Source organism: Rattus norvegicus, chromosome 5 (assembly GCF_021556685.1).
Source record: "Rattus norvegicus strain SHRSP/BbbUtx chromosome 5, alternate assembly SHRSP_T2T, whole genome shotgun sequence".
In the NCBI taxonomy this organism is placed as follows: domain Eukaryota; kingdom Metazoa; phylum Chordata; class Mammalia; order Rodentia; family Muridae; genus Rattus; species Rattus norvegicus.
This window is the reverse complement of record NC_141538.1, coordinates 62,499,918-62,512,795: the sequence shown is the minus strand read 5'-3', so window position 1 is coordinate 62,512,795 and position 12,878 is coordinate 62,499,918. Positions and strand designations below refer to the sequence as shown.

The 12,878-nt window shown below is 47.8% G+C and overlaps 1 protein-coding gene across 8 annotated transcripts; it reads left to right on the top strand.

Moving 5' to 3' along the window:
• Positions 1 to 3,147: 3,147 nt before the first annotated feature.
• Fancg (FA complementation group G) lies at positions 3,148 to 12,779 on the top strand. Of its 8 annotated transcripts, none has more exon segments than NM_001427606.1 (14): positions 3,148 to 3,730; positions 3,942 to 4,035; positions 4,555 to 4,686; positions 4,901 to 5,103; positions 6,362 to 6,497; positions 6,650 to 6,780; positions 6,869 to 7,015; positions 7,144 to 7,295; positions 8,487 to 8,553; positions 8,729 to 9,018; positions 9,156 to 9,202; positions 9,675 to 9,830; positions 10,227 to 10,344; positions 10,496 to 11,409. In NM_001427606.1, coding segments are annotated over 14 exon segments (1,878 nt in total). In that variant the 5' UTR covers positions 3,148 to 3,634; the 3' UTR covers positions 10,605 to 11,409.
• The last annotated feature ends 99 nt before the right edge of the window (positions 12,780 to 12,878 follow it).

Here is a 12,878-nt window from a genome sequence, read left to right as displayed (position 1 = left end):
GACCGCAGGCCAGGTGTGATAACAAACCTTTAATCCTCGCACCAAGAAAACAGAGGCAGGATGTCTCTTATCTGTAAGAAAAATTCCAGGCTAGCCTGGTCTGTAAGGTGAGTTCTAGGCCAACCAGGGTTACATAGTGAGACCCTGTCACCAAACAAAATTAAGATAGCTTTTTTGTTGTTGTTGTTTTATAGTAGGGTTGCATTATATAATTCACAATACCCTCAACTCCTAGTTGCCCCACCTTACCATCCTGAGTGCTAGATTATAGGCATGTACTATCATGACTACAAAAATCACCATTTAGAAGTAAATATTTTGGGGTTGGGGATTTAGCTCAGTGGTTAGAGCGCTTGCCTAGGAAGCGCAAGGCCCTGGGTTCGGTCCCCAGCTCCGAAAAAAAGAACCAAAAAAAAAAAAGTAAATATTTTTAAAGGGGTCGGGGGAGGCTGGAGAGATGACTCAGCAGTTAAGAACACTGGCTAATCCTCCAGAGGTTCTGAGTTAGTTCTAAGCAACCACAATCATTTCACAACCATGTCTGCAATGGGATCTAATGCCCTCTTCTGGCATGCAGACAGAGGACATACGATACATAAATCAATCTTCAAAAATAAGTGTATAATTCCAGCAGGCAATAGGCAGGAAGGAGCAGGAGCTGCTGCATGGGAAAGGGTACTGGGTCTTCAGAGCAAGTTCTAGGCCACCCGGGACTACAGAGTGAGACAAAGCAGTCAAAAAAATAAGTAAATTTAATTTCATAAGTATATAATGTGCAAAGATCAGAACTATCAATTCTGAAACACTCCCTCAAACTCTGAAGTTTCTCCTCTTAACCCTCAAGCGGTTTAGCCAAAACAGCCAGCCTCTGGATCAGTTAGACTGTCCAAGGCAGTGGGTCTCAATATCTCTAAAGCTGCAACCCTTTAATCCAGTTCCTCCTGGTATAGTGACCCCTCCCAACTGTAGAATTATTTTTGTTGTCACCTCATAACTGTAATTTTGCCACTGTTATGAATCGTTATTTAAATATCTGTGTTTCTGATGGTCTCAGGGAAACCCCTGTGAAAGAATCATTTGATCTACCAAAAGGGTCGCAACCCACAGGTTGAGAACCATTGCTCTCAAGGACTAAAGCAGAGTGAGAGATTCCCATCTCAGGTTTCCAGGACAGCCAAGGGGGTACACAGTGAGACCTTGTTTCAACAAAAAAATTCAAAAGAAAACAAGCATCAGAGAACTCTACCACTGAACTGCACCCGTGTGCGCCCGCACTTGATTTTTCTTCTAAACAGATACCTTTCTTTTTGGAAAAGAGATTTATTTACTTATTTTTTAAGATTTATTTACTTTACTTATATGACTACACTGTCACTGTCTGCAGACACACCAGAAGAGGGCATCAGATCTCATTACAGATGGTTGTGAGCCACCATGTGGTTGCTGGGAATTGAACTCAGGACCTCTGGAAGAGCAGTCAGTGCTCTTAACCACTGAACCAGCTCTCCAGCCCCAAGAGATTTATTTATTATTGGTTTTGTTTGGTTTGTGGTTTTCAGGCCCTTGTGATCAAGCAGCCTTGGATTGTTGACCAAGTGTTGGCTTTCCACTCCTATCACCCTGTTGCAGTCAGCGGCATGCACCACTCCCAGGTTAAAGAAAGCCTCGATCCTGGGTTCGGTCCCCAGCTCCGGAAAAAAAAAAAAAAAAAAAAAAGAAAGCCTCGATCGCCTCGATCAAATCCCCGAGTATTGGAGTTAGTGATGGTAGTAAACCAACATGTGCGTGCTGGGAATTAAATCCATCTCCTTCACAAGAGCAACAAATGCTCTTGCCTGCTGAGTCATCTCTCCAGCCATTAAATAAATTAATCCTCATGAACAATAAATAAGAATGAAAATGAGGGGGCTGGGTTCAAGTCCCAGCAACCATAGGTGGCTATAATGAGATCTGGTGCCCTCTTCTGGTGTGCAGGCATATATGTAGGCAGAATAACACTGTAAATAAATTAATCTTCGAAAAAAATGAATAAAAATGTTCAACTTTGCTCGGTATGGTTGAGGCAGTGCACACGTTTAATTCTAGCACTCGAGGGGTTGGTGATTTAGCTCTGTGGTAGAGCGCTTGCCTAGGAAGCGCAAGGCCCTGGGTTTGGTCCCCAGCTCCGAAAAAAAGAACCAAAAAAAAAAAAAAAATTCTAGCACTCGAGAGGCAGAAGCGGGATGTCTGTGAGTTTGAGGCCAACCTGGTGTACAGAGGGAGTTCTAGGACATCAGAGCTACACAGAGAAACCCTCTCTGGAAAAGCAAAAGAAAACAACAAAAACAACCCCCCAACCCACCCAAACAACAACAAAAACAACCCCCCAACTCACCCACTCCCCAAGAAAAAGAAAAGAAAAAAACCCAAACAACAAAACCCTCACTGCCTGCTGGATAAGATGGTGCATACCTGCATTTCTAGCACTTGAGAGGCTGAGGCAGGTGGAGGTTGCAAAACCAATACCAGGTCAGCTAGGATTACACAGTGAAACTCCCCAAAATAATGTTGGGCTGTACAGATGGCTCAGGGTTACTAGTACACAGTGCTCATGCAGGCCAGGCCTGTGTTCAAGTTCGGTTTCCAGTACCCCTGTCAGGTCCACGGCATTGGGCATCTCTGACCACCTCAGGTAGCTGCAGTCACTCACGTGTACCTACCCACAGACAGACGCATAAACGTAATTTATAAAACAAAAACAAGCCTTCAAAAATGATAACGAAGCAAATCTTGTTAAACCCGTGAAGGTGATTTGTTTTCTAAGCTTTTTATTTGGGGCTTTTGTATGTCTTTTGTGAATTGTTTTGAGTTGATGCTACATACAGAGTGTCAAGGAGACTTCCTTTCTGCATAGGAATGTCCGATTCCCCCTGGATTTTTTCCTCAAAAAGAAAAGAAGAATGAGATCACCAAGGGCTTCAGTGTCCTGTCCTTAGCTTTAAGGAGACATTTTCTTCCGGGGTTGGGGGGTTGGGTGCGGGTGGGGGTGGGGTGGAGGTGGGGGATGGGGGGTGAGGAATCTTCCTTGGGCGTTCTCTACAGTACTACAACTCCCAGCAGACAGCGCGCGGTCCGTCTTCCAGCCAGGAGGGGGAAACCTGGACTGCCGTTAGTTCTAAGGCGGAGCGCAGCCAGAGACTGGTGCGAAGACCCACTCCTCCTAAAGTAGCCTCAATACTCTGGCCTCCGCGGAGGCTCCGCAAACTTAACAGTTCGTCCCTGGTATCTGGTTGGCCTCTTGTCTCCTCACCTCGTTGTTCCGGTTCGTCCCTGGTATCTGGCTGGCCTCTTGTCTCCTCACCTCGTTGTTCCGGGTTTCTTTTCAGTTTCCCGCGGAACAGTCTCTTGAAGACAACCAACCGCGGCCGAGAGTGTTGCAGTCTGGCCAACCACAGGCGCGGTGGGCGGTGGCCGGGACCGAGTGTTGGGCTTCAGGCTAAGGAGAGACAACCTGGCCGCGTTGTCTGGCTCCTCTGGCCGAGGAGCGTCCGGCGTAGTGCAGAAGTAGTTTCTTGCGATTAGGGTGAAGGCACCGGTGGGACCAGCCTCCACCCATCGGAAGACCCCTTCGTAACGGTGATCTACCTCGGCGACAATGTCCAGCCAGATCATTCCATCCCTCCCCAAAACATTTTCCAGTAGCCTGGACCTGTGGAGGGAAAAGAATGACCAGCTCGTTAGACAGGCTAAGGTAAAATATGGTTGCTGGGACTCTCATCTTGTATCCTTAAGGTCCCAGAAAGCGGGTTTGCAATGATCTCACCCTAGTCTAAGGGAAAGGAGTTTGACCTCTGTCCTTAGAACCAGAAGAGACCGGAATATGTGTCGCCCCCCCACCCCCAACCCCGTCTCTGCTACGAGGGAGGAGGACTGAACCATAATGCCTCTCTACCTAATTTCAGCAGCTGACTAGGGATTCTCGTCCGTCTCTGAGGCGACAGCAATCAGTCCAAGACACACTGGAAGGGTTTAGGGAGCTCCTCCTCACTCTTCAAGGTAAGGAAGACCTTCCAGGGGTCTCAGTTCCCCCTCCTCAGTATCTAAAGATCAGCTTTTCTTATGCAGTTCTAGGATTGAGGTGATTATTCTGGGGGTTAGGGAGTCCTGTGTAAAGCACAGAAGAGACTGGATGGGATTGTCTTTCTTTTTTCCTTTTTTTAATTGGATATTTTATGTATTTACATTTCAAATGTTATCCCTCTTTCCTCCTCTCCCATCCCCCGTCTCCCATTCCCACTTCCCCATATCCCCTCCCCTGGGATTGTCTTTCAATCGCTTAATTTCTTGTCACACACACACACACACACACACACACACACACACACACACAGAGGAACATTTGAAGAAGTGATTTTCAGTAGACTTAGAAAACTCTCTGCTCTCTCCAAAGTTGTCTGAGCAACAAATGAATTCCTTATTGAAGCCTTGGTTGTAGTGGGGTTGATCTTTGGATTGGAAACCATTTGGGCTGTGTGTCATGGGACAGACTGGGGGACCAGCCTCCTGTCGTTCCAGGCCTCCCTGCTGCTGTTCCTGCTCTGCCCTTGGAGCTGACTGTCACCTGTAATTATATAATCCTGAGGGCCAGCCTGGCCCAGGGTTTCACTGAAGACCTTACTGAAGATGTTCAAAGGGGCCTAGAAAGAGGTAAGGTCTCCTCTGTTCCTGGTAGTTTCAGTTTGGATTTAGGGATGAGGCTGGAGGTGAGAGGATCCATGGAGACGGATGTTCTTTTCTAGTCCTCTGTATGTTCCTCAGACTAGGCAGGTGTATTGCTCTAATCTTTGGGCTCTTTCAGAAAGGACAACCCAGACAGTGTTGGGAGATGAGAGATGGATTTGTGTGTGTTTGTGTTCTGCAGTGCTGGAGGCCCAGCATCAGATGGGGTCCAAGTCTCAGCAGGGACTCAAGGAGCTGTGGCACTCTGTCCTCTCTGCTCCCTCCCTTCTGCCGGAGCTGCTGCCTGCCTTACACTGCCTGGCCAGCCTTCACGCTGCCCTCTGGATGAGTACCAATCACCTCGGGGACCTGACCTCACTGCTGCAAACCCTAAATGGCAGCCAGGTAACCGGGGGAGTGAAGATGAATGTACTACCCCACCCCCCAAATCTCCTAGGGCTTCAGACATGCTAAGCAAGCACTCTACCTTTTCCACCTTCCCTTCCTGCCCATCTTCCTGTCTTTTAGTGTATTTTTATGTGTTCGAGTGTTTGACTTGACTATATGAATGTGTACCGTGTTTGTGCCAGGTACTGTGAAAGTCAGGAGAAGGGGTTAGATCCCCTGAAACTGGAGTGACAGAGCCACCGTGTTGTGAGCCTCTGTATAGATACTAGGAACCAAACTTGGGTCCTCTGTAAGAATAAATGCTCTTAACCACTGAGCCATTTCTCTAGTCTACCCCCCCCCCCCACAACACACACTTTTGAGACAAGGTCTTACTATGTAGCCTTAGACCAGGATGGCTTCAAACTCACAAAGACCCGCCTACCTCCGTCTCCTAAGTGCTGGGATAGAGGTGTACCACTGTGCCAGGCGTCCCACTTTGATTTGGAGACAGGCTCTTACTGGGTACCCAGGCTGCAAACTCCTGCAGTCCTCCTGGTGCCACCTCTCCAGCGCTGAGATATTGGTGTGGACCACCTCACCCAGTTCTCAGCTCTTTTTACCTTTTATTTGAAGATAGAAACTTAGTAAGTTGTCCAGTCTAGCCTAGCCTTGAATTCACTCTGTAGCCAAGGTTCAAGATCTTGAATTTACAGTCCTTTTGCCTCAGCATCTAGAGCCTGAGTCATTGTTCTTTAGAGCCTGCGCCACTATTCTCTGTTAAAGCATCATTATATTCTGGGAAGGCTGCTGTCATGGTTGCCAACAAACAAAACGAAACAAAACACACAAAACCCCAAAATAACAAGAACCCCAACCAACCAAAAAAGCCTGACAGTCTTTCTGAGTGACCTTGCTCTGGTTAGCTCCTCGTTGGGGGTTTTCTGGGGGCAATGCTTACAGTAGCTTAAAGAATCCAAGTAAGGATAAAGCTCTTGGGGCTGTGCTGGCGCTCCCTCCCAGCCTCTGTCTTCTCATAGGAGCCCAGACATGTTCCTTGTCCCATGTCCACCTGGGCACAAGTGACAGGGGGTTCCAGTTAACACCTTCGAGCGGTTTTCTTCCTGCCCACATCATTGCCCCACAGTTGTCTTTCTCTTATGATTGGGGAACAGTGATCAGAAGGACTCTTGGGCTCAAAGACTGGGTGGAATAGACTGGCAAGAAAGAGGATGCTTACAGAGTTAGAGCCTCTTGACTATCCTTCTCTCTCCAGACTGAGACCTCTGAGGACCTGCTACCATTGCTAAAATCCTGGAGTCCTCCAGTTGAGAAGCTACACGCTCCACTGATTCTGCAGGATGCGGAGAGTTTAAAGGATGTCCTTCTGACAGCATTTGCCTGCCGACAAGGTCTAGCAACCTGAATCCTCTCTTCTTTTTCTAAGGGGTCCTCTGGTCTTATGCTCCTGGTACCTCCATAGAGATTCTCTGTGTTCTTGTTTCCCATCACGCTTCCTGCCTTATGAGTTTTTTTCCTAAGCCTGTGTCATGATTGCTCCCAGGCTTCCAGGAGCTAATCACAGGGAGCCTACCCCATGCACAGAGCAGCCTGCAGGAAGCAGCCTCAGGTCTGTGTCCGCCATCGGTGTTAGTCCAGGTGTACACGGCGCTGGGGACGTGTCTCCGTAAGATGGTAAAGATAAAGCCCTCAGAATTGGGGGGAACCATGGGCATCATGCTTTGTGAGGGTAGCTGAGACTTGTATCTTTCTGTTTGCGTAGGGAAGTCCACAGAGAGCACTGTTGTACTTGACTGAAGCCTTGAAAGTGGGAACGACCTGTGCCCTTCCGCTTCTGGAAGCTTCCAGAGTATATAGGCAACTGGGAGACACAGCAGCAGAGCTGGAGAGCCTGCAGCTACTGGTTGAGGTGAGGAGCATCCAGGCGGAAGCACCCTGTGGAAGACTGCTGAGGGGCTTGTGTTGCGGTGACTCAGGACAGGAGTTACAGATGTGTGTGCTTCACAAAGATGTCAGTGTTGTTTCTGTTCTTTTTAGGCCTTGAGTGCCACCCATAGTTCTGAAACATTCACACGTCTCATTGAAGTAGAATTGCTACTTCCACAACCTGACCCAGCCTCTCCTCTCCATTGTGGCACACAGAGCCAGGCCAAGCACCTGCTAGCAAGTCGATGCCTACAGACGGGGAGGTGAGATCAGCCCCCTGAGCTTTCACTGGACATGTGATTCATTTTGGCATATGTAGGGTGTGGGGGTGGGGCAGGAGGAACCTTCCACTTTTTGGGGTGTATAGAAGCTAGAGATCAACATTAGGTCCTGTTGTCTACTGTATTTTTTTTGAGACAGGGTCTTGCAGTGAACCTGGAGCACAGTAGTTTTGACTAGACTAGCTGGTCTTTGAAACCTTGTGATTTGCCTATCTCTGACTTCTTCCTTATCCCAAATATTGTGTTTAAAAATGTGTTTACTTAGACCTGGAGATATGGCTCAGCGGTTGAGAGCACTGACTGGTCTTTCAGAGGTCTTGAGTTCAAATTCCATCAACCACATGGTGGCTCACAACCATCTGTAATGGGGTTTGGTGCCCTCTTCTGGTGTGTCTGAAGACAGCTATAGTGCACTTTTTTTTTCTTCTTTTCTTTTTTCTTTTTATTTTGGAGCTGGGGACCGAACCCAGGGCCTTGCGCTTGCTAGGCAAGCGCTCTACCGCTGAGCTAAATCCCCAACCCTATAGTGCACTTATAAATACAATAAACCAATTTTAAAAAAATGTGTATTGCTGCCCACCAGTGGTGCTGCCAGCACATGCCTTTAATCCCAGTGCTCGGGAGGCAGAGTCAGGCAGATCTCTGAGTGGAGGTCAGTCTGGTCTATAGAGCGAGTTCCAGGTCAGCCAAGGCTACACAGAGAAACTCTGTCTTGAAAATCAAAAACCCAAAGTCAACCAAATAAACAAGCATAAAAGGCTTTTTACGAAGGTACTGGAGCTCTAAACTCAGGTCATCGTGGTTACATAGCAAGCACTTTATACAGCTAACCATGTTCCCAGCCCCTACTTTTCTCTAGTATGATTGCTTATTTCTGTGAATACAGCATTGGTGAGACGTAGGTCCCCACTGTGAACCCCTGCCTTACAGCAAGACCTGAAGTGGAGTCGACACTCAGACAGTAACCTCTTTTCTTTGAAAAGTGGAAATGTCCTTCCGCATCCATTCTGAAATGGAATAGATCTGAGCCAAGGTTGGAGCTTCCAGACCGTGCTTTCCACTTTCCACCTCAAAGCTCAGGCATCCCTCCATTAGGCCAAAGAGATTATTCTCATTGGAACCTTTTGGGGAGCCAGGGCCTTGGTGAAGCTCACAGGCTGACTGACTCTGCAGGGCAGAAGCAGCTGCGGAGCATTACCTGGACCTGCTGGCAATGTTGCTGGACGGCTCAGAGCCTAGGGTGGGTGTGTCCAAGGTTCTGTTCCCTTTGGTGGGGGGGTTGGGATCACCCCTGCTCCCTTACTTGGTCTTGACGGGGAACCAGTTCTCTCTGCTTGGCTCTGGGGCCATGGGTAAAGAGCTCAGGGATGGTAACTCATGCCACATCAAGACACTGTACCCTCCTCCCACCCCAGTCCTCCCCACCCACCTCCGCTCTAGGGCCCTGTATGCCGGAGCTATGTCTGGAGGCAGCAGCAGCATTGATCCAGGCAGGCCGAGCCTCAGACGCTTTGACTGTGTGTGTGGAGCTACTCAGCCGTACCTCATCTCTGCTTCCCAAGATGCCCTCCTTGTGGGAAAATGCCAGCAAAAGAACCAAAGAACTGCCATATTGCCCAATCTGGGCCTCTGCCACTCACTTGCTTCAGGGCCAGGCCTGGTCACAACTAAAGGCTCAAAAAGAGGCACTTAGTGAATTTAGCCAGTGAGTCCAGGAGGACAGGGTGTGGGGAGGTTCGGAAGGATGATTTCTGACGGGGACCTGGTGGGTTTACTTTGTTCTTAGAGCTACCTTAATTTATGAGCTTGGCTCTTTTTTCCTGTGTTTATATTCCTTTTCAGGTGCCTTGAGCTGCTCTTTCGGGCCCTGCCTAAGGACAAAGAGCAAGGTGATTTCATTTTTTGTCTTTTTCTTTTTTAACTGGGTCTCATGTAGACCAGGATGGATTCCTGCCTTCCTCCTCCTACTACCCAAGTGCTGGAAATATAAGCATTTGCCACCATGCCTGCCTCTAACTTAAATTGTCAGTTTTTCTTAACTCCTGAAAAGTGTTGTGTGGGGCCTCCCTTTCCATTGCACCTCAATCCGTCAGACTAGGAGACTTAAGTCGACATGCTGGGCATGTTAGCACATACCTTTAAACCCAATACTCCTAGTTGGGGGATCTCTTGAGTTTGAGGCTATCCTGATTTATAAAGTGAGTTCTGAGTCAGCCAGGGCTGTGTGGGTTTTTTGAGACCTTATCTCAAAAAAAAAAAAAAAAAATTGGGGAAGCCATGAAGAGAATGGGTACTTGGGGGTTTGGTGACTGTGTCTGGGATGATGGAAAGATTCTTGCTGACTTGGGTGGTGGTCTCTAGGAGCAGGCTCCAACTGTGAGCAGAAATGCATGTCTGATGTGTCACTGAAACAACTTCGAGTGGCTGCTCTGATTAGCCGTGGACTGGAATGGGTAGCCATTGGCCAGGATACCAAAGCCTTAAGTGACTTCCTCCTCAGTGTGCAGATATGCCCAGGTATGTACACCAGCATGACATTGGCTGTGACTTGGACAGATGTGTAAATGGTATTCCCAGATATGAAAGAAAAGGATGTGCTGTGTATACCAAGCATGTACCACGTGCACATGTACAAACAAGTGTATGCATGGCTCCTGAGAGCTCCCTGGTCTCCCTACTGTCTTCAGACACAAAGATCTGGGCTGTGTGGGGATGAGTTTTGTAGGAACAGGGCCAGTTGAACACTTTGTACAGGCAAGCAATGGCCTCTGGGAGAGGCTGGGTATAAATAATCTAGTTCTGGTTTCACCTGTGAGTAGAGAAGATACTTCCTCTCTCTCAGTCTGGCCTTTTAAAATGATGCCTAAGGCCCTCTCAGGTTCTAAGTCTTTGTACCTTGGGGTGGGGCTATAGGCAATAGAGATGGTTCCTTTTACCTGCTTCAGACTCTGAAAAGATTGGATCGGAAGAATGAGGCCTCTGCTTTCTGGCGGGAGGCCCAAAGTCAGCTGCCACAGGAAGAAGCTGCCAGGTGAGCTGAGTGTTGCTGGCTTGGGGATAAGGGGGAGCTGGAGTCCTGTGGTTCTGAGACCTAGTGAGGGTGCTGAGGAGGAACAGAAGGAAGGAAGGGTGTGAACTCTGTCCATCTTTCACTCTCAGCCACCATCATTCTTGTTTTTCAGGTGTCTTCCACTGTATTTAGAAACCTGTTTGAACTGGATCCATCCTCCTAACTGTGAAGCCTTTTTTGAGGAGTTTGGGACTGCGGTGTTGGAGTCTTGTGACCTTTAGCTTCTTTGTTTCCAGGAGCTTGAACTTTGGCCTCTGTGGACTCTCCTTGGGGAGGGTTTTGTTTTTTGTATTTTCGTTTATTTTTTTTCTGCCTTATCTTCTTTGGAGAATGGCTGGAACTGATTGTCTCTAAGTAAGTCCTTCACTCATGAGACTGGTCCTGTGAACCTTGATCTACTTACTACCAGTCTAGTTCCATGAACAAATCATTGTCTGTTCATGGTAGTTTCCTTCCTTCCTTCCTTCCTTCCTCCCTCCCTCCCTCCTTCCCGCTCCCCCTCTCCCTGTTTTCCTTCCTTCCTTCCTCCCTCCCTCCCTCCCTCCCTCTCTCCCTCCCTCCCTCCCTCCCTCCCCCTCTCCCTCCCTCCCTCCCTCCCCCTCTCCCTGTTTTCCTTCCTTCCTTCCTTCCTTCCTTCCTTCCTTCCTTCCTTCCTTCCTTCCTCTCTCTCTCTCTCTTTGTGTTGAGGAAAATCTTATATTTATGTCTTATCTGCCCACTGCACACGGTTGAATGGAAGGCAGGCTCAGGTGAACTAGTTGGGTATTGGCCATCTAAGATGCTCAATTTCCTATCTCTGTCTTCTGCCTGCCTTCCCTGTCTCCCTAATTCCCCTCTCTCTGGTAGGTTGGCTTCTGGGGACTAAACTTCAGTTCCTCATATAAGTCCCCATTCCCTGCCTTTTACCCCCTTTACCATCTATCACAGAGCTTGAGGTATGAGTCGGAAGAAAAGGCTACATTAATCCTTCCGGAGAAGCAGTGGCTTAGTCCTTTTTAAGTTATTATTAAAGTTTTGAATTGCTTATTTTAAGTTGTATGTGTGTGTGTGCCTTTGGAGGCCAGAGGTGTTAGGTTCTTAGAGTTATAGTTACAGGCGGTTGTGAACCACCTGACATGGGTACTGGGAATCCAACCTGTGTTCTCTGGAAGAGCAATTAAACACTCTTAACCTGAGTCATCTCTCTAGCTCTGCTATCTAAAAGCACAGCCCAAAGCCCAGGAATCTGTGCTAGATGACAGGGAACAAAGTTAGGTCTGCAGAGTGATCTTGACAAGACTCCTGTTTTAAACTTTTCTTTTTTTTTTTCTGGAGCTGGGGACCGAACCCAGGGCCTTGTGCTTGTTAGGCAAGCGCTCTACCACTGAGCTAAATCCCCAACCTTGACAAGACTCTTAAGGATGAACAGTAGTACTTGATACTTGAGGAGGTGGGGACATGTGGTACACAGCTTTAATTCCAGCACTCTACAGAATAAGTTCCAGAATAGCCAGGGCTATGTAGAGAGGCCCTGTCTCAAATCAAAACAAAAGTGGGGTTGGAGGGAGGAGTGGTGAAGATGTGTCTCAGAGTAATTCCATCTCTAGAAACAGTCAGTCTCAGGTCAGTCTGTGTGGGTAGGAGGTGAAGGGTGAATTGAGTCAGGATGCCACCCAGAGCCAACAGTCTTTTGACTATAATGAAAGCCAGTTAATTGTCTTTTGGGGCACAGGGACCTTAAATCACAGCACATGGTTGATCTTTCTTGCTCTTGGGCACTACTACGTTTGCTATGTGTTCTGCAGTTGTCCTTGACTTTCTTGAACCTCAGTGCGCTCCCTCTCCAGATAATATTTATACTCTGTGTTAAGGAGTACAGACTCCCAAACCCTGAGGAATCACAAAGCCTGCATCATTAGAAGAGAGTGCAATGGCAATCGAATGGATTAAGAGCTGGGGTGCTGATTCAGAACTCTAGGGTTCAGAGAGGAGGGGGTGGGGTGGAGCTAGGAGTCTCCATTTTCTTTTTTTCTTTCTTCCTTACTTCCCTCCCTTCCTCCCTTTCTTCCTTCCTTCCTTCCCTCCCTCCCTTCCTTCCTTCCTTCCTTCCTTCCTTCCTTCCTCCTTCCCTTCCTTCCTCCCTTCCTTCCTTCCTTCCGTTCTTTTTTGTAGACCAGAGTCCAGCTATGCAGCATTAGCTGGCTTCAAACTGTCAATCTCCTGCCTTTAGCCTCTGGAGTACTGAGATCTAGGGTGTACACCACCATACCCACTTGTTTTTGCTTGTTTTAAAATTTTATTTACTTAGTTTTGAGTATCATTTGGCTGGCTGGAACTCTTTTTTATAGGCCAGGCTGACTTAAAACTCACAGAGAGCCGCCTGCCTCCGAAGTGCTGACATTAAATGCATGTACTACCACACTGCTTTTAAAATTTATTGAGATACTGTTTGAGACTAGAATTATAGCTATGTGCCATTACGCCGACATGGTTTTGTTTTTCAGAAAAGGTCTTGT